This window comes from Pyrus communis, chromosome 9, assembly GCF_041283825.1.
Source record: "Pyrus communis isolate YQ-2024b chromosome 9, ASM4128382v1, whole genome shotgun sequence".
In the NCBI taxonomy this organism is placed as follows: domain Eukaryota; kingdom Viridiplantae; phylum Streptophyta; class Magnoliopsida; order Rosales; family Rosaceae; genus Pyrus; species Pyrus communis.
This window is the reverse complement of record NC_142573.1, coordinates 12589306-12610619: the sequence shown is the minus strand read 5'-3', so window position 1 is coordinate 12610619 and position 21314 is coordinate 12589306. Positions and strand designations below refer to the sequence as shown.

At 36.8% G+C, this 21314-nt stretch overlaps 2 protein-coding genes and 1 pseudogene across 4 annotated transcripts; all 3 read left to right on the top strand.

Moving 5' to 3' along the window:
- The first annotated feature begins 863 nt into the window (after positions 1–863).
- Positions 864–2011, top strand: LOC148694274 (uncharacterized; annotated as a pseudogene). The gene is made up of 2 exons (XR_015966198.1): positions 864–1023; positions 1550–2011. The product of XR_015966198.1 is annotated as an uncharacterized LOC148694274 (transcript).
- A 6013-nt stretch (positions 2012–8024) lies between these two features.
- On the top strand, positions 8025–9342 carry LOC148694273 (EPIDERMAL PATTERNING FACTOR-like protein 3). 2 transcript variants are annotated; one of them, XM_088700755.1, is made up of 3 exons: positions 8025–8477; positions 8885–8922; positions 8998–9342. In XM_088700755.1, the coding sequence occupies exons 1-3, from the start codon at positions 8393–8395 to the stop codon at positions 9235–9237; spliced, it is 363 nt and encodes a 120-aa protein (XP_088556881.1). In that variant the 5' UTR covers positions 8025–8392; the 3' UTR covers positions 9238–9342. The 2 variants fall into 2 exon arrangements, with proteins under 2 accessions (XP_088556881.1, XP_088556880.1); XM_088700754.1 differs by having other exon boundaries at positions 8025–8498.
- Positions 9343–13527: 4185 nt separating this feature from the next.
- On the top strand, positions 13528–16179 carry LOC137740341 (coatomer subunit zeta-2). The gene is made up of 6 exons (XM_068480202.2): positions 13528–13687; positions 14597–14756; positions 14896–15043; positions 15143–15220; positions 15591–15675; positions 15901–16179. The coding sequence occupies exons 1-6, from the start codon at positions 13664–13666 to the stop codon at positions 15958–15960; spliced, it is 555 nt and encodes a 184-aa protein (XP_068336303.1). The 5' UTR covers positions 13528–13663; the 3' UTR covers positions 15961–16179.
- Positions 16180–21314: the final 5135 nt, after the last annotated feature.

Here is a 21314-nt window from a genome sequence, read left to right as displayed (position 1 = left end):
TAGTTTGCATCGATATCACCTTTTCTTTACTTTTCTTGTCTTTTTAGCTGTTTGTTTTTGTGGCCCTGTTTTGGGTGTTTAATGGATATCACTTTTTAGTTGTTTGTTCTTGTGGCCTCTTTTCTCTCACTTTCAGACTTAGTTCTCAAACCTAGCACAACAGCCTCCCAATCGTGGCCTCCATCCTTCCTTCCTCCACCACCGTCATGAATCTCTCCATATGATAGCTCTCTCTCCCACTCCGATTCATCTACAAACTGAAAACTAACCCAAACCAACTCGTAATTGTTGATTAACCGATATGATCAATTTTATCCCCGACTTGATCTGTTTCGAATTGCAATTTTGATTCAATCAACTAGGTCGGTTTGGTTTCAGTTTTGACCCAAAAAACCGACCCAACCCAACCCACCCCTACTAAAATGAGTGCAAATTAGGAAAAAGAAAAGGAGCGTAGAAATTTGGGACTTAAGCTTCATTGGGCTCACTATCGGCATATGGGTAGTCATGGGCCAACAGTAAATCCAAGGCCTCGAGTTCCAAGAAAATAAGATCGGAGGTGGATTATCTGCCCTCCCATTTTCATACTTTTTCATACTTTTTTTGTTTGTGTAGTCACGATTAAGTCACGTTAATATTTTATATTCTTATTACATTTTGTTTTATTATTTCTATAAAAAATTAATATAAAATATTCATGTGGCTTAATCGTAATTATACATCACAAGAGGGTATGAAGAAAGTATGAAAATAGAAGCACAAACAATCCACCTCCAATAAAATCACATTTTTGCACGTCCCATCCTAGTTCTCCGTGCAGTTGCATCAGCACCGTCGAAAATCATCACACGGCCCCACTATATGTCGGCCCTAAATTTAACAGCCAAGATGCAGGCACCGCCTCTTGTGCAAATGTAGAGATTAACCAAACATCAAAATAAATCAAGAAATTGAGACCCACAAAAATTCTCAGAGGAACTCCAATGGCAGAACCAAAACCAGAGCTCAAGGACTCTCTCTCAGGTACTTCCATTTCCTTTGTTTTTTCAGAATTCCCCATATCTAATATCAAATCATTGTCCACTTTTAGCAATTACATATTTTTTTCATTTGATTTCTGGGTTTCTGTAGAGTTGATATTGTTGAATTGAATTCTTTTCCAATGATAATTACAGTAAAAATTTGATCTTGGTGATGGGCTTTAGGTAAAGTTGATAGTTTTCTGAGGTGGTGGTATTTGTTAAGCCGATGTAAATTGCGCAGAGAAAAATTCGAGCTTGAGTGCGAGAAATTTTTTCTTTGTGATCGGAAGTGTTTTTATATAAATGGTGTAAAATTTTAATATTTAAATTTTTAACCTTTTAACACGTAACCTACCATTTGTACAATGACGTATGATGTACCATCATGTATCCCATTCACTTTAATCAATGTGGTTACACCAACGTCTGTTATTTATTGAAGAACATGTAGAAATGATACTTCTATTAGCCAAGTCTCGATTTTAAATATAAATTTATGCATCTATTTATGTATTTTGGCATGGCAGAGAAATCAGCAGGACATCATGGTGATAAATCACCAAAGCATGACAAAGAAACGCATGGAAGGAGTGATGACATTGATGAGAGCACCTCCATAGATGAAGTGAAAGGGCCAAGCGTGTTTGAACGGGTGAAGGAAGAAGTGGAAGCCGTTGTCGAAGCAGTTATTCATCCTACGAAATAATCCGCCAGTCGCGATTCGTCTCCCAAGTGAGAGGTTGGTTGATTGAGCCTCTCAGTTGTACGCATGCTTGAAAATATTTGCTCTCATTTGGAGAAATGTGATTTATAGTCGGCAATGTTTGCGTAGTTTCTTTAATTTGTACTTGTTGCGTTGCAGTTCATGTGGTTGATGAAATGGAGCCATTTTAAGGAAACTGTTGCATGATTCCTCAAATATTGCTCATCATCTGCTTACTTTTTGAGTAATATACTCTTAATATTATTTTACAGATATTTGAACTCGATATATTATCTTATGGAACAATCAAAACAGTCACGCGATAAGTGAGATAAAAAGATTGTTATATATCCCCCCTTGGATGTAAGAGTCTCTGCAAATGTAGAAGCTAAATAGTATCATGACCACTCTAAGTTCCATCACAATCTGCTATAGGTTTGCACACTTGCAGTGGTTAAACATTATATTGTTAAATGGTGATGCCATTTGGTATGTCTTGTATGTGGGAGAAGGGGAAGGGTGTTGTGGGGCAAAATCTGGGGTGTAATAGAATATATCCCCGTCTCTCCATCTCTCTTCGTGCGGTCATGTGATGAGAGAAACAAAGATGTGTGATATATTCCGATTACGACTTACACGTTAAAATCTCGTGTTGCAGTCTAATAGCATCTTTGCTTTGCTTTTAATACATGACTTGATTTTACTATAGTTGAGATATTTACTTACCCAACAATTACTTGAATTGAATTATATATGAATCTGATTTGCTTGGAAGTTTATATCTAATTTGCGTCCGATTTTCTTCAGATCGGATTCAAACTTCCAAGCAAAACCAGTTTCAATTTTCATGAACTTATCAAATTGGATTAAATCTTCAATCCCATCAATCTTAATCTTAAGTTTATTGAGCATATCAGGTGGGAGGTCTGGCTGGAATGACCATCATATAATAGCACATATTGACCTTTCTTCATAGCAATAAATGAGTCAATGCCTTCTTCCACACTCCTAGTTGTAGTTTCAGGTAGGAGAAAGAGAGATGCTTAGGGTAACACTCAACACATGGACCGAAAAATCTAGTATGGAACGACTCGTAACATGATCTAAGATCTATGGCCATTTGATCCTTAACGGTATAATTCAATGGCTAAGGATCCAACTGCCACATATCTCGATCTATGCTATAAGCCGGTCCATTATAATAACCTCCACATTGACTACTAGGGAGAAATCCCTAGGAACATGAACTTACTCGCATATATATGCACGTATGTATGTAGGGATGCTTTTGACATTGGGTTGTGCAGTGCTGTTGCTACAGCAGTCTTCCTTTTTATGACGTTGCTGCTGACCGAATAATCCCATTTAGGCAAAATATTTGCAGCAAATTCTTACTCAAATTTGCTATTAGTACGGCACAGCTGTGCCTATTGCTTCCTAGCAGCCAGATAAAGATAGATTGCTTTCACAGCACAAACCTCAAGAAATTATATTTACTAAACAAATTTTATGCTGGAAATACACTAGCGTTCAACCCTGTCTGCGTAATTGATTTTTGGCCGTTGATGCATGTAGGATATCGTATAGAATTCACGTATAGTTAACGGTTATTTGCGTAACGTCCGAGTCTAAAAACTTCCATTGTGAATTGATTTTTTTACATACTGTTTTCTGCCTTTACACACTCCTATTTTCTTTTATTAGTTGACATTTATTTCTAACTTTAAATTGAAGAAACGAAGAATTATGAAACAAAAGTAACCAAGTGTGCAAGAGAGTGTAACAAGAGAAGAGAGGATGCGTATGTCAAAAACAAAGAAAGCAAAAATAATGTTGATAGCGTGTCAATGTGATCATCTGGGATTCTGAAAGTGGCTTGAAGACAATCGAGGCCGTCCAAATTCTTAAATGCCACGCTGATGCAATCATGCAGGTCCCCATCGAGGGTCCTGATTGGATGGAGGTACAGAAAGCCTGGGTGTTACCCACTTACCAACCTTTAAAAAAAATAAAAAATTTGACCCAAATAAATGTGTTAAGTAACTCATTAAATTCCTGTGCTGATCCTTCCTCCTTCCTGCCACTCCCTCTGGAAATCTGGATTCGCACACCCTTTTGAAGCAATGTAAATAATATCAGATTAATGAAAAATAGGTGTGGAAGCTAGCTAGGCAGCTAAAGGAGCCGAGATTTCTTGAAATTTCCAGACCCCAAGGGAGGAGCTGTTAGAGCAAGTCCAGCCCGGCACCTTTAGACTGGCACCAAGTGAAGAAAATGGCCCGGCATGCAGGGAATGAGCTCCAGCCCGCAAAAGTGACTGGCACCCAGCCCGTGCCAGTCAAGAGCCCAGCCCAAAATGGACAGACCCAGAGGCCGGTCCGTTTCTTGGCGCGTGCACAACACGCGCTCCGCCTCGCGAGTAGCCGACAGCATTTGCAGGCAGTGGGGCCCGCGTGCAGGGCAAGTGGACTCAGTCTGTCAAAAGGCTACGTGGCCCTCCTCAGAGCCGTTGGATTTCCAACGGCTAGTTTTTGTAGGCCGTTGGATTTCCAACGGTAAAAAAAATTTAAATTTCACTTTTAAATTGGACCGTCCGATCACAGATCAACAGTCCACGTTTTTTTCACCAAAAATTAAAAAAAAGGCCCAACGGTCAGAAATTTGACCGTTGGCCACGTGGCAGCGTGTTGGCTGTTGGATTTGATTATTTTTCAAATCCAACGGTCCAGATTAATTACAACATTAAAATTTATTAAAAAATGTCAAAAAAATTTCAAAAAATACAGAAAAATTTTAAAAATTTAATTTTTTTTTTCTATAAATACCTAACCCTCATCTTCCACCTTACACCACATTTCAATATTTTCTACACTTTCTACACTTTCTACATTTGAATATTTTGTACACTTTGAGAGAAAAAAATGACTTCGTGGAAGCTCAGTGAAGATGTTACGTTGTGTGAATGTTGGGTTCGCACTACTCATGACCCGATTACGGGTAATGAGATGGATAAGCGAGAAATGTGGAGTAAAATTACGAAATCGTTCAACGATGTACATGGAAAAGATGTACATGGAAAAGATGCCAGGATTGGTTGAAAATCTTAGCGGAAATCTATTCAAAAAATAGTACGTTCGGAACATGACACGTGGCGTGACGAGATTGGTTAAAAATCCTATCCGAAATTAAAACTATTTTTTATTTTATTATTTTATAAAAAAAATATTTAATATTTTAAATGGAATGGGTGCCAGCGCATTTTGTAGGGGTGGAGATTGTTTGTGCCAGCGCATTTTTAGACTAGGTGCCATCACATTTTTTTTGGGGTGGAGATGCTTTGGCCTATTACTGTTCATTGAGTCTATTACTGTTCAATTAAGTGGATAAATGGGCTGGGTGCTGGCGCAAAGTGGATAAGGGTGGAGTTGCTCTTATTTGGAAGTGGATTGTCTACCCTTTCATTTTATACTCTTTCAATATAAAATGTTGACGTGGTTTAACCGTGATCACATATTACAAAAGAACATAGAAGAGTATGAAAATAAAAAGGCAGACAATCCAACTCCATGTTATTTTGGGCCTAGGTACCCGCTCATTTAGTACTACTCTGGGTTGATTTCAGAGAGAGAAACAGAGATATTTCTACAGAGAGAGAGAGAGAGAGAGAGAGAGAGAGAGAGAGAGAGAGCATATCAGTATCTTCCTTTGGTCATAAGGGTTTTGAAGTGATGGAAGGAGTGAAGACATTGACGAGAGAGAATGATTATCTTCCCTTGTATTCTCTTTTTTTTTTTTTCTCTTCTCATTTTTTTTTTTTTGTATTATTGTTTTTATAAAAAAAATCAATATAAGATGTTTACGTGATTAAACTGTAACCATTCAAATAGGAGAAGAGAGAACGAGAGAGAGATTAGGAGGAGAGATAATTTTTCTCTATTGATGAGAGCATCTCAATAGATGAAGTGAAAGGGCCAAGCGTGTTTGAACGGGTGAAGGAAGAAGTGGAAGCTGTTGCCGAATCAGTTATTCATCCTACGAAATAATCCGCCAGTCACGATTCGTCTCCCAAGTGAGAGGTTGATTGATTGAGCCTCTCAGTTGTAAGCATGCTTGAAAATATTTGCTCTCATTTGGAGAAATGGGATTTATAGTCGGCAATGTTTATGTAGTTTCTTTAATTTGTACTTGTTGCGTTGCAGTTCATGTGGTTGATGAAATGGAGCCATTTTAAGGAAAATGTTGCATGATTCCTCAAATATTGGTCATCATTTGCTTACTCTTTGAGTAATATACTCTTAATATTATTTTACAAATATTTGAACTCAATATAATATCTTATGGAAGAATCAGAATATATCATGAGATAAATGAGAAAGAAAGATGGTAATATATCCCCGCTTGGATGTAAAAGTCTGCGCAAATGTAGAAGCTAAATAGTACCATAACCATTCTAGTTCCATCACAATCTGCTATAGGTTTGCACACTTGCATTGGTTAAACACTGTATAGTTAAATGTTGATGCCATTTGGTACGTCTTGTATGTGGGAGAAGGGGAAGGGTGTTGTCGGGCAAAATCTTGGGTGTTGTCGGGCAAAATCTTGGGTGTAATCGAGTATATCCCCGTCTCTCCATCTCTCTTTGCGCTGTCATGTGATGAGAGCAATAAAGAAATAGGATATATCCTTGTTACACAGTTGAATTTTGTGTTGTAGTTTAGTAGCATCCTTGTTTTGCTTTTAATACATGACTTGATTTCACTATAGTTGAGAGATTAACTCACTCAACAATTACTTAAATTGAATTATCCTTGCAAATGTATGAATCTGATTTGCGTCTGATTTTCTTCAGATCGGATTCAAACTTCCAAGCAAAACCAGTTTCAATTTTCATAAACTTATCAAAATTGGATTAAACCTTCAATCCCATCAATCGTAATCTTAAGTTTATTGAGCATATCAGGTGGGAGGTCTGGAATGACCATCATATAATAGCACATATTGACCTTTCCTCATAGCAATAAATGAATCAATACCTTCTTCCGCACTCTTAGTTGTAGTTTCAGGTGGAAGAAAGAGAGGGGCTTAGGGTAACATTCAACACATAGACCGAAAATTCTAATATGGAACGGCTCATAATATGAACTATGATCTATGGCAATTGAATCCTTAACAGTATGATTCAATGGTAAGGATCCAACTGCTATATTTCCCGATACATGCTATAAGCTGGCACATAATAGATAACCTCGACATTGACTACTAAGGAGAAATTCCTAGGAGCATGAACTTACTGGCATATATATACATGTTTGTATGTAGGGATGATTTTGACATTGGGTTGTGCTGTGCTGTTGCTATACAGTCTTCCTTTTTTGACGTTATTGCTGATCGAATAATCCCATTTTTAGGCAAAATATTTGCAGCGAACTCTTACTCAAATTTGCTACTAGTACGGAGAAAAGCAGCTAGAGAGAGAGAGAGAGAGAGATACTGCACAATCAAGCTTTTGCTTATAGGACTTGCTTTCACAGCACAAACCTCAAGAAATTATATTTACTAAACAATTTCTATGTTTGAATAATATTATCGTTCCACCGTTTATTTATGCAAATGATTTTTAACCATTGATACATGAAAAATATGTTATGAAATTGACATATAGTTAGTTATTAATAGCGTAAATGAACAATTGAATCTAACAATTCTCATTGTGAATTGATTTTTTACAAATGATTTTTAACCCTTAAATCGAAGAAATCAAAGAGCATTACGAAGCAAGAGTAAATAGGTGTGCAAGAGAATGCAAGAGAGAGAAGAGAGGATGTGCTTGTCAAATACAAAGAAAGCAAAAATAATGTTGATAACGTGTCAATGTGATCATCTGGGATTCTGAAAGTGGCTCGAAGACAATCAAGGTCATCCAAAATATTAAATGCCACACTGGTGCAGGTCCACATGGAGGGTCCAGATTGGATGGAGGTACACAAAGCCTGGGTGTTCCCCACCTACCAACCTGCCAAAAAAAAAAAAAGAAGTTGACCCAAATAAATGTATTAACTAACTCATTTGAAGCAATGCAAATAATATCAGATTATAGAAAAGTAGGTTATAGAAAAGTAGGTGTGGAAGCTAGGCAGCTAAAAGAGCTGTGATTTCTTGAAATTTCCAGACCCCAAAGGAGGAGCTGTTATTTTGGGCATAGGGACCCGCTCATTTAGTAATACTCTGTTGGGTTGATTTCAGAGAGAGAAACAGGGATATTTCTAGAGAGAGGGGGAGAGAGAGCATATCAGTTGGTCATAAGGGTTTTGAAATGAGTTTTCAAATGAAGGTGGAAACTTTTTAGAGCTTTTCACAGTTTGACAAGAAACCCCAGAATCAGTTGCTTGTGAAGCAAAATTTTCTCTCTACCAATGCAAGATAGAGAGAAAACCAAGAAAATTTCAGAGCTTCTGGGGATTTGGATTTTTGTACTCTAGGCTTTTTCTTCACCTATATATACATTTATACACATATATATATATATATATATAATACACATCTCCCATCAATTTGTGCATGTACATCTTGTGCTGTGAGTTGTGACTGATTTCAAATCTCTCTCTATCTCTCTCTCTCCTCTAATCATACTCACCATAATCACAGTAATCATTTGTGGGTTGAAGCAATGAGGAAAGTTTATTCGTTTGTGATAGCTCTGCAAGTATTGAGTTGGGTTTCTGCAACAAGCAGGCCTTTTCCTCCAAATGCAGGTCTTGGTGTTCATCAACCAGGTTACTCACTTCCCTCCTTTCAACTTCAAGATGTCCTTTTCAATCATTACCATAACAAATGTGTGTTTTTTCTCGCAACTTATTCAAGTAGAAAGTTTGAATTTGGATTTATATCTGTATTCTTCTGTGATATTGATCTTTTTTTTCCTTGCTCCCCTTAGTTTTTATAGAGTTTTTCTTTTAGATTTTCATCGCATATCAACCCCTTTTCTTCTTCCTCTTTCATGTCAGGATGTTTTTATCTTACATGTTATATTGTAAACTATTCTAATTACGGAGAGGGGAATTCGAACCCGGGTGCAGAGAGGGCACACTGTGGCTTGATAGTATTTGGTTTAGCTCATTAGTTTCTCTTCTAACTTCTGTTAATGCTTGACGGGGCACAGGCAAAAGCCCAGAGTCTTTGCAAGCTACCCTACAAGAGGTTTCTCTCTCTCTCCCTCTCTCTCTCTCTCCCCCTCCTCAGTGCAATTTTATTGAAATTTTCTTGTGTTTAAAGGGTTCAAAGAGCATCCATGGAGGAGTGGGAAAGATGAATGCAATAGCAAACTACAGAGAAATCAGCAAAATAGGGTCAAGCCCTCCAAGCTGTGACCATAAGTGTTATGGGTGCACTCCATGTGAAGCCATTCAAGTGCCCACTACCAAAATGCAAACCTCCCATGTGAGGGTGCAGTATGCAAACTACGAGCCTGTGGGTTGGAAATGCAAGTGTGGCCCAACTTATTACACCCCTTGAAGGCTTGAACACAAATCCCAATCCTATCTACTCAACTCAATTCATCCTATTCATCCATTGTACAAATATCAATTTTAATGTGCATTGATCTTTGCTTCTTTCTAATTATAATAGTACAATGCGAGACGTAACAAGTTTTTACCATAACTCTTTAAGAGTATTCACCTCTTACACTCGAGGTGCTAAGTTTGATTCTTTATCTCTCATTATCATTAGACACTGAAATGCATAAGCATTGATGTGCATAATTAGACAACTAGTGATATGATTTACATTTGATGAAACAGTTGGACAAAATTGAGGTTAAGGGTACCATTGATGTGCATAATTAGACTACTAGTGATAGCAAGCCAAAAAATAATAAAAACTATTTGAGATGCGTAAATTTAGGGGTGTAACTTGAATTCCTATTCAACCCTAACCTAACGTTTACAATATGAGTTTGAGTTTGGGTTATGTTATACCTCAAACTCCAAATCAATAATATGCTCAAAAGAACTATGGTACTTAAGCAAGGCCCTTTAGGCACTTTTGAATTAGGCTTTAGGTTGTTGCAGGTTCACCTGGATTCAATTGCGTACAAGTTCTCAATCCAATAAACAGGGGTGGGTATGGTTGATTCGGTGCGGTTTAGGGTAAAACTGAAATCGAAGCTGAAATTTTTTTCAGTTCGGTTCGATACAGTTTTGAAGCTAAAATTGGAATGGAACTAAACCATTTAGTTTTAGTTCGATTTGATTTTAAACGGTTTTGGTTTTGGTTAATTTCATTTGCAAACAAAATGACTAGCTTCATGAATGGCAGCTACGGTCTTTAGCCATAGCCCCCATTAGTTCCCTTTCTCATCATGAATCCCTGCTTCCACACCTCGCATTTTTGCAGTCTCGTCAAGAGCACTACTGGTATTTAGTTTGTAAAAACCACCAGGTTGCAGTCTCTTCGGAGGGCAGCTAGCAAGCATTGATATGCGTTTTAAATCAGCACGATTCAAAATTGCAGCCAATATTCAATTTTTAATCAAAATAGGCACAACAGATTGACGGCTTGAAGAATGCTAACTAATGTAAGGTGTGATCTTTTTAATGTGGAATCTAGGCTATTTTTTGCGGTGCGATTGGATTTTGGTACAGTTTCAGATGTTCATTACTGAAACCAAATCGTTCTTCTGTTTCAAACCAATACTGTTTTAAAACCACAAAAATTGAATTGTTCAGTGCGGTCCAATTTATTTCCTGTTACGCTTTAGGATTTTGGTTTCAAGTGTCCCACCCTACTAGTAAATGATCAAGTTAAGGTGAGGTTGAGTTTTGGGGATTTGGATTTCATCTGGATTCAAATTGTGGAAATCCTAGAGATCATCACATCATAACCATTCATCGTACATCATGCGGTCAACAATCATTTTGAATTTTTTATTAAAATTAAACATAAATAGTATCTACGAAATATTGACCGCATGTTGTACGACGAACGGTTAAAATGTGAGGATCTCTAAGATCCTCATAAAAAAGATCAGAAGAGGATCCTCATCCAAGTTTTGGAGGGTATTACCTAATCATAACTTGCTCAATCGGATTAAAAGTCGAGTTGAGCATGAACGGATTTGGGTATATGCAACCCGAATGACATGTCATTTGACGTAGTATCCACACTCCAAAACTTAAAAGTGAAATGACGAAATTGCCCGAATGAAAATAAGTATGGAAAGGGATCCTCTCCGGATCCTTTCCTCCTAATCTACCAAGTACGGGAATCCGGGCCGTTGAAATTTGATCCAATAGTTACAAACAGGGGTCCACTTTAAAAGTTATAATAACTTTAGCTGTTAGATCAAATTTCAATGGCCCGGATCCCTGGACTTAGTACTGGTTTGGTACTGAGATGCTTTTATAAAAAGTGGGTATAAACAAAAGCTGAGCTCAAAAAAATGTTTAGTAAACACTTAAAAACAGCTTATTTTCATAGTTTTGGGTGAAAAAAAGCTGAAAACATGAAGTGGCAAAAATGAGCTTATTCTTACAGTATAGCAAAAGCAATTTTTTTTCAAAGCACAACAATACCAAACCAGCCCTTAGTGGATTAGGAGGAAGAGATTTGGATCTCTTTCCAAGAAGTACATAGTTAATGAAGAGAAAGTTACTCAAGTAACTCAACATAATAGTAATAACAAACAGTCAAAAGTCAGTTAGGAAAATTACCACTTGTAATTTCCTTAAGTCTGTTAGTTTGTTATTTTTAGCTTCCCTATAAATACTTTTGTAACTTATCATTTTGATAAATGAAAATCATTTACCAACCTTTATTCTTCATCCAACCTTAACTCTACCATTCCACATTCACCATCACCTGCATTTCCACCTGTTTTTCAACCTACACAATCTGCAAGTACCACTGAATCTACAGCTGAATTAGTTTCTGCACCTACACCTGCATCAATTCTTGCAACTGCCCCTGTCTCGGTTCTTGATATTGTTCCTGTCCATACATCTCCACCTCCAACCCTTCCTGTCTCTACTCATCCTATGCAAATTAGGTCAAAATCTGGAATTTTTAAGCCCAAGGCATTCACTGCTACCAAACATCCTCTTCCTTCCAACTTAAACACTGAATTTGTTCCAACTACATATATTCAGGCATCCAAATATTCACATTGGAGAGCTGCAATGCAGGATGAGTTTTATGCTCTACAAAATACAAGAACATGGACATTGGTTCCCCCTGATCTTTCTTACAATCTCGTTAGGTGCAAATGGGTCTTCCGGATTAAAAGGAACCCTGATGGGTTTGTGGACCGTTATAAAGCCCGGTTAGTAGCTAAGGGATACAATCAGCAGAATGGTATTGATTACAGTGATACCTTTAGCCCAGTGGCTAAACCAGTTCCCATTCGACTTCTTCTCACGCTTGTAGTTCAATCTAACTGGTTTCTATATCAATTGGATGTCAGTAATGCATTCTTACATGGCTGTTTAAAGGAAAATGTATATATGTCTCAGCCTCCAGGATTCATTGATTAGGACAAATCTTCATATGTTTGTCATTTGCAAAAATCCCTCTATGGCTTGAAACAAGCTCCTCAGGGTTGGTTTGAAAATTTGCAATTTGCTCTATTCTCTTTGGGATTTAAGGCTTCACAATCTGATCACAGCTTGTTTGTGTTGCAATAACCTATCTTGGTGATTTTTTGGACTATGTCGATGACATTATTGTCACTGGACCTTCTTCCACTGCCTGCACCAATGTTATCTCTCAACTTAGTGTTCAATTTCCAATTAAGGATTTGGGTGATTTGCATTTTTTTTCCTTGGTTTAGAAGTTACCCGAGCTTCTACAGGGATCTTTATTCATCAATCCAGGTACATCTTGGATCTTCTCAAACGAACTAAGATGGATGGAGCAAAGCCCTGCACAACTCCTTTTGGTTCTACTAAGCTTGATCTCACTGGTTCTCTATTGGATAATCTAGAGGAATATAGGTCTATTGTTGGGGCCCTTCAGTATCTTACATGGACTCGTCCAGATCTCTCCTCTGCAATTAACTTGGTCTGTCAATTTATGCATTCTCCCAAAGAACCCCACTTTCAAGCAATAAAGAGAATACTTCGCTATCTTAAAGGTACACTTGGCTATGGCCTATGGTTTCCTAAAACCTCGACTCCTCTCACTCTCAAAGCATATTCTGATGCTAATTGGGCGGGGTGCTCATAGACGCTCGACTGGGGGTTTTTGTATCTTTCTTGGACCATCCATCATTAGTTGGAGTGCCAAGAAGCAAGACACTGTTGCTCGTTCATCCACCGAAGCTGAATATAGGTCCTTGGCACATACTCCTGCTGAATTGACATGGATCTGCAAACTGTTCACAGATATTGGTTTCAAGCTGCCTTCTCTTCCTCAAATTTGGTGTGATAATGTTTTAGCGATTACCCTTGCTTCCAACCTTGTTTTCCATGCTCGCACCAAGCATGTGGAAATCGATTACCATTACATAAGGGATCTTGTTCTTGCCAAGCTGCTGACTGTCCAATTTGTACGCAGTCAGGATCAACTTGCTGACATTCATACCAAATCCCTTCCAAGGCAAAGATTTCTTCTTCTCAGATCCAAGCTATCACTTCAACCTTCTCCGTTTAGTTTGAGGGGGTGTGAGGAGAAAGTTACTCAAGTAACTCAACATAATAGTAATAACGAATAATCAAAAGTCAGTTAGAAAAATTACCACTTGTAATTTCCTTAAGTCTGTTAGTTTGTTATTTTTTAGCTTCCCTATAAATACTCTTGTAACTTATCATTTTGGTAAATGAAAATCATTTCGCAATAGTTAATTTATATAAAAAAATACAGAACGTTGGCAAAAATATTTCGTATACACAGAACTCTGCAACTGTAAAGCTAAACGCTCTCTGCTTTTCCCACTCCATCAACGATGGCAAGCCTCTTCAGCTACCGTGTAAGTCTATCTCTCTCTCTCTCTCTCTCTCTCCGACGTCTAGATTTTCCAGGATTCCCGTTTACGATGCGGATCGTTTCTGGGTGTGTGCAATTGTTACACAAGATCCGTAAAATTCTGAAAAAAGGTCTGGAATTCTATGCAATTAAATATAATTGTCTCAACACTTAGCCATTTTTTGGTACAATTAATTGGGAATCGTTTTGTGGTGATCTGGAGATTACACCGTATTCAAGGTCACTTTTTTTCCCATTTTCTTAGGAACCAAACAGTTTGCGAGCATATACGCGTTCTATTTGAGTTTAAATGTCGCATCAAGTGCCCATTTTCTTTTCTTTCTGTGCGTTTCTGGGCTTTCCCTAATTTTAGATCTTTATGAACTCAGCAAAAGTTTCAGTAATTATAGAATGTGAAGATTATGGGTGATTTGTTGCTTTACCTGATTTAGAATCAATAGGGAATGTGTTTGGAAATGCTGTTATATTGGGTTTGTGAATATTGTGGTTAATTTCTTATTTGAGAAGATTAATGTGGTTAATTAAGATCCGAGGCGGCGAGGATACAATGGTGTTGTTATAGATTTGGTAAGGATTGTAGAATGAGAAGAATCACCGGTGCTTAGCACTTCGTTTTGACCCGATAGATTTCTGACAGGACATGTATGCTGCATTTTTATGCGTGATTCGTGAAGTATGGATCCCCACATACAGTTGTTATTAGCTTGAGGTTTGCCTCCTCAAGCCGACTAGTTATTTAGGTTGATGAATTAAAGCTTGATGTGAGGCGAAGAGAACTTATGACAGATACTACATCGTTCCATAAGGCTGAACTCGAAAGAGTTTGAGTATTCATCATGTAGGAAGTAAATGGACGTGCTGTTCAGTTAATAAACTTTCTAATTTCATGTAGGACTCGTGCCCTTCTGTGAAGAACATTCTTCTTCTGGACTCTGAAGGAAAGCGTGTGGCCGTCAAGTACTTCTCAGATGATTGGCCAACAAATGGTGCAAAGTTGGCTTTTGAAAAATCTGTGTTCACTAAGACTCTGAAGACAAATGCTCGGATAGAAGGTATGCAGCTAAACATGATTGAAGTAAACATGGAAAGAGTCCAAGTAAAAAAGACCTTCATCAATGTGCTGTAAAAGTCAATGTTATATCACCACAATTGCAGTGTTCATGTTTTGCTATTTTTTTTTAAAAACTGCAGCGGAGATAATGATGTTTGAGAGCAACGTTGTTATATATAAGTTCGTGCAGGACCTTCACTTTTTTGTGACCGGAGGTGACGATGAAAATGAACTGATTTTAGCCACAGTTCTCCAGGGATTTTTTGATGCAGTTGCCCTTCTCTTGAGGTAGTCTTTGTCGTTAAATTTTTATATTAGATCTTTTTCCTTTCTGATGATTATTTGTCCATACCTTTGCTGTATAATCTTACAATTTTCTTCTTGTAGGAACAACGTTGACAAACGTGAGGCACTAGAGAATCTGGATCTTATACTTTTATGTTTCGATGAGATTGTTGATGGAGGGTATGCTATGCTTCTTAAATTCTCTCACTCTACATCTATGCTCCTATATATCTGCAAAGTTGGTCAGTCTTTTAATCATGAGTACGGCAAAGTGACAGTAGATTGTCTGTGTGCGTGCATGTGGGTGTATGCACCTATATATCTACAACCTTTGCTACAGTCTTTTAATTGTGGTACACTTCATTCTAAATAATAACAATCACTAGTCCATGTCCATAAACTGTACCTGATATTCTTCTCTCTTTGTGGAGCATTTTGTTCAGAAACACCCCAAGACGTTCAAAATGGGTGCTGCTTGGTTCATCCTCAATCGTATTTCAGTCAATTAAGTGTTTTGATTGTATATTTACGCCGTTAATTGATATGGCAGGATGATTCTCGAAACAGATCCAAGCATTATTGCAGGAAAGGTGGCAACTCATACCATGGATGCCGATGCACCGTTGTCTGAGCAGGTACTACAAGCTCCTCATTTGATGCCTTGAGTTGAAAACCAAATTAATTAATTGTCACTCATGCCATTGCTTAAAGAAGAAGATATGTTGACACCTTGCTATCCAAGATCATCAAATCTTGAACTTTACAATCTTTCAGATATCAAAGCAGCGCTAATCCAACTAGCACAAAATTTTGTAAACTCGTATCTTAATCTAATCCCGTCGCCTTCTACTAAAATGCAGACCATAACACAAGCATGGGCAACAGCACGGGAGCATCTAACCAGAACCCTTCTCAAATGATGTGTTTTTGCGCGCAGAGAGAATCAATTGGCTTCACTTTTAGTTTTATTCTTTTTCTGCTGAGGAAATTTGTTTCATATTTTGACAAGGTCTTGTTCCCTTCATAATGTAGAGTAGTTGGATATTGGTCAATGGGTTCTTTATACCATTGTTCCTTTTTTTTTTTTTGGGTTTCAATCTTGCATTGGATTAAATAAAGATTAGTGCTATTCACACTCATCTTTTTAGTTCCCGCACACTTTTGTTAGTTTTTATCCATTGGTCTTCTTCAATTCAAATTGATCCGACGGTAAGAAATTGAGAGAAGTGTGAAAAGTAAAAATGGATGTGTGGATCTCACCACCCTAAATAAATTGAACAGAAATGACGGATATGATTAAACAGGAGTGTGTACGAGGAGAAAAATTGTACATAGTTTTTTCTTTTTTTTTAACAAATGATAGTATCTACACTAAGGGGTGGGGGAGTTAGCTAAGCTTCACAATGGGCTAGCAATGATGTGGTTCAAATTGCCTTTGATGAGAATCGAATCTAAGATCTTTCAGTTACAAGTGAAGATGAATATCACTAGACTATAATATTAAGTGGCAAATTATATCGAGGGTGAGTTAAGGGACATCAACAGGCAGGGTGGTGTCATTTCCCCATCATACGCTCGCTTCGATCTTAAGTTTGGGCCTCTACATATATGTGTTTGACCATGAACTCGACCCATGATATGTGGGTTGTTTCACATGCACAACGAGTTATAACAGTTGGCAAACTCGTGTCAAATGATTTGAATACTTTTGATTAGTTTTCAGTCTTGTCGTGCTAAAGTCGGCACCCAGACAAATTAAATTGATTTCTTCTTAACCGTATGAATGCATGTGATAACAATGTTTGAGTTGAATTTGTTTACAACATAATAATTCTAACATCATTGTTTTATGAGATTTTTTTTAACTTGTCACTTCTTTTAATAAAGTGAAGACGAGATGACATTTAGACTTTGTAATACTGTACATGGCATAAAACGACACATAAAGTTTAATATTTGGGTTGAGTCTTATTGAGTTCGGTTGTAATTAATGGGTTAACCTGTTAACTAACGAGTTAGTTTAGTGTCACCCAGGAGTACATATATTGTTTAAATTGTTTAAATAATCTTTCGTATCTCTCCCCATCAAATTGTGTCAAACTCATTTTGACAACCTCATCACTAACTTTAGATTTCAATATTTCAATTCGATAACTTAAGGAATTAACTTAAATAACACAATCCATTAAAATAACAGATTAATACGAATACAATAAACAACACCCCCAATTTTTTAATTGCCTCTAGGTGACATAGCGGCGGATCCACCTTGGGGCAAGATGAGTTAGCTGAACCTCCCACCCCAAAAGCTTAGAAGTCTTCCATAGAAGAATTGGGTGTTGTCCTTTGAAAATCTAAGATGCTCTTGAAAGCTACCCTCCAACTGCTCATTGAATTGCCTCTATGAGCATTGGGCAAAGTAGCTGCTAACCTCATGTCTTTAAATGCGTTGCTATAGACATTTGTCGATAGGTTCATCCGGCATATATTGGCGTTTGTTGGCTTGCTTGCTCAAAAGCTATTAACATCAATCGACATGCTCGCTCGAAAGTTATAGCAATATGTCGACAACCATGCAATATAACTTGGTACATGACCTCAGACCTATCAAAACTCGATAAATGCCAATCTGCATACTATTTCATCCAAAAAATTTGCATACTGCACACACTATTCTTACTGATGTCCAAATAATATTTTCAGAGATCCGCCCATTAGTCTATTATTCTTGCCCAGAAGTAGAACGATCCAAATGTACTTCTACTCCACTAGAAGGTCAAATTTAAAGGGCGGAAAAAATTCCTCATAATCAACGTCCGTGATGGCTCCATCAGCTTACACGTTTGCGCGTTGGTCTATGTGTGATTAAGTCATTTGCATCTGAATATAAATGCTACAGTTGGTAGGTATAATTCCAAGAATACAATCACTATGGGTCTCTGCCTAACTACCAAAACAGAAGAAAAATAAACAAATTATTGCTTCTAGATCGTTGGCCCAGAAAGATTGGTATTTTTTTTCTTCCACCATTTTTGCCTTTCTTATTTTTCATTTGATAAGACGAACTCGTTTTAAGTACAATATTTTTTTATAAAAGCTTTTGAGATTGACATGACTATTCGCTTTAGTCTCTGAGATTTGAAATCAATAGAATTGGTCATTGAGTATGTCCACCATCAATTATTTTGTTTATTTCATGAAAATTTATGTTAAATAAGGATAAAAATCTCAAAATACTCTCAATTTAATGAACGATAGGCGAAATTTATTTTGATCCTACCTTAACATTTGTCATTTGATTATTGAGATCATATTCTTTTAATAATGAAATGCAATTGAAAGTACAAGTAGTATTTCGAGGAAGCCGCCCATCAAACATTCAAACCTGAAAATTATGTAACGCGTACGTGAAAAGTTGGCAATAAGAGACTCAAAACAATTCAAAAGTCTTGGTCTAAATATTAATTAAGACAGTAGTGAAAAGGAATTTGCCAAGAAATAGTCCATCAAGTTGAGGTGGAGCCATATATAGATATGAACAAAAACTAGTGCGGTCCAACGGAGATGACAACGTATCATTTAAGTTCTTGACCTATTCATAATTCTTAACGGTGAGAGTTTGAAGGACTGTGGAAATTAGTTTTCAAGAAATTAATTAAAAAAATAAAACAATTATATATCTCTTATTACATGATAAATGATATAAAAATAGAATAACAGGTTATACAGTAGAATCTCGAATCTCTCTTTGTGAAAACTCCTCAAATAAATATCTTCCGCTTGCTGGTTTTTCTAAATCAGATATTTTTTTAGTACTTTAATTCAAACCAGTTGCATTTTATGTCGACTATATAGATTTTGATGAAGGATGGTAATGAGGTGGAGCCAGCAACGAATTATGTTTGTATAATATGCTGCAGCCTACAGCAACATCATCAGTAGTTTAATTAAGTAGTTAATCAACACTCTCCTATCACAAACTCATCAAAACCCACTTGTACATTGAAAGCACAAATGTTGGAGGCTTGACAAGTCAGTGTTCCCCAAATACACATTAAATTAGATTGAATAAACGATTAATTGAGCGTCCAAGAGGCTGTCCATGATGGCTATAAGTAAGAGTCAGGAGATGAGTGCAGTTACTTAGGTCGTCGGACCTCTTTCTTTTTTGGTGCATAACAAGGACGGCCTGCCACGTCCTCATTCTAGTTAGTTTTTTTTTTTGGGTGTATGTGGGGTGACACTTTTATACTTAGTGTCGCTTTTGTTTTGGTAATGAAATTCCAGTTTTTACCGGACAAACATTCAGTACTCAATGTACTTAATTTAAAAATTGATGTGGCTCAGTGATTAAGGACAAATCTCAGGCCTATATTGGTGAATCATACGATGGTGGCCATGAGGTTCTGAAATGCCTTTTGAAACTTTCCGACCACCAGAAAAGTAGACTACTATGAGAAAACCACCAATTAGTCCTTTTTTTTTCAAAAAAAAAAAATTTACTCAATTTAAAGTAATGCAAATCTCCTGAGTCTTTCATGTCAAATTATAGATAATTGAGAAATCACAATTTGGATAGATGAAGTATTTTTGTTACATTTGAGTGTTACATTGTCAACATAAAGGAGTAAGTATCCAACTAAGAGCAACTTTTGTTGTGTTTGGGGGATTGAATCACCTAATAGGTAGGACAATTGGATGGGGGTGGAGTTGCTCGAAAGAGTCACCGTCGCTCTTTACAAAACAATGTAAGATTTACTATTGAAGCTTCATAGCCCAATCTATAAAGAAATTGGTGTCGTTCCTAGCTTTTGGAGCATGCTTGAGTCCGTAAAGTGATTTTTTTTTTTTTTTTTCTTCTAGTTTGTAAACAAAATCAGATTATTTGAATCAAACTACTTGAGGGTGAGCCAAAAAAAAATCTTCTTGAAAAATGTAAGGCATTCTTGATATTGATTTTAACTTTAATATTGCATTTTTAATGAGTTGTCAAGGCGTGAGGATTTAACATTAGGAAGTTCCAAAAAGTGAACGTTTTTGTTATCTTGGATCTATCTTGCAAAATAACAAAAAATTGGATGGAGATCTATACCATAGAATACAAGCTAGATGGATGAGTGGAAGAGTTTATCGAGTTTGTCGTGCGACCATCGTATGCTAATAAAGCTCAAAGGTAAACTTATAGGACACCAATAAGACCAGCAATGCTTTACGGTACAGAATATTAGGCGGTCAAGCATCAACACGTGCAAACAATTAGTGTAATGTGTAGCGGAGATGAGAATGTTTCGTTGGATGTTTAGGCATATGAGAAAGGACAAGATTAACAAGGAAGATATCCGAGGTAAAGTAGGAGTAATTGCAATTGAAGATAAAATGAGAGAAAATCAGTTAAGGTGGTTGAGACATGTGAAACAAAGACCTATAAATGCTTTGGTTAGGAAGTGTGATTATGAGAGAGAGGCTCAAGGGAAAAGGGGTAGATAAAAATCCAGAAAGACTAGAAAAGAGATTTTAAGAAAAGACATGGAGCAGTTAGAATTAACAGAAAACTTGCACAAAATCGAGCACAGTAATATTTTAGAATTCATACAACTGACTCCACTTAATGAGATAAGATTTTATTCTTATTGTTGTAATGAGTTGTCGAGGCAAACACTAACCTCACTGTTGTGAGTTTAACAATGCGACTAAAGGTCTTTTGCATAAACCCCCAAAAGAAGTAAACAACCAATGTTTTGAGCTTTTGTTATGGATATAATTGATTTGAAAGAAGACTTCATCATGGTTTGGACCTAGACTCTTCATTACTTCCGAAGAAGCACTTAACATGGATTTATCTTCTCTCTTCTTATTCAAAGATCTTTCATTTTGTAATTTCCTTTCAAAAAGAGTTTGAGCCGAACATACCATATTTACTTAAAAGAAATAGAAAAAATGAATGAATTAAAAAGCTTAAAAATATTCGAAGTAAGGAAAAAGAATCTATTCAACAAGTATCCCTTGATCCGATTTCTTATTTTTGGGTATTTAATTACAAATTTAAGAAAAAAATGGCACTCTTTTTATTCTTTACGTGTAAGTAAACGTAGAAAAGTTAAGGAGTGAAATGATTCCCTTAATAATATTTTTAAAAAGTTGCACTTTTTCTTATTTTTTATTCTAGTTTCTATTCTTTATGACTAAACATGCTCTAAAGTTTAAGCGTGAGTCCTTTATTTTAATTTTGTTACGAGCCAAATCTAAAAGCAAAATTGATACGAATTCGAAATAT

What these genes read in the sequence shown, in the direction of transcription:
- LOC137740341 (XM_068480202.2), top strand. Translation starts at nt 13,664, where the DNA reads ATGGCAAGCCTCTTCAGCTACCGT. An exon ending in GCAGTTGCCCTTCTCTTGAG is followed by an intron (nt 15,044 to 15,142) that starts GTAGTCTTTGTC and finishes TTCTTCTTGTAG; the next exon opens with GAACAACGTTGACAAACGTG. An exon ending in GATGAGATTGTTGATGGAGG is followed by an intron (nt 15,221 to 15,590) that starts GTATGCTATGCT and finishes TTGATATGGCAG; the next exon opens with GATGATTCTCGAAACAGATC.
- LOC148694273 (XM_088700754.1), top strand. Translation starts at nt 8,393, where the DNA reads ATGAGGAAAGTTTATTCGTTTGTGATAGCTCTGCAAGTATTGAGTTGG. An exon ending in TCTTGGTGTTCATCAACCAG is followed by an intron (nt 8,499 to 8,884) that starts GTTACTCACTTC and finishes GACGGGGCACAG; the next exon opens with GCAAAAGCCCAGAGTCTTTG. An exon ending in TGCAAGCTACCCTACAAGAG is followed by an intron (nt 8,923 to 8,997) that starts GTTTCTCTCTCT and finishes TTGTGTTTAAAG; the next exon opens with GGTTCAAAGAGCATCCATGG.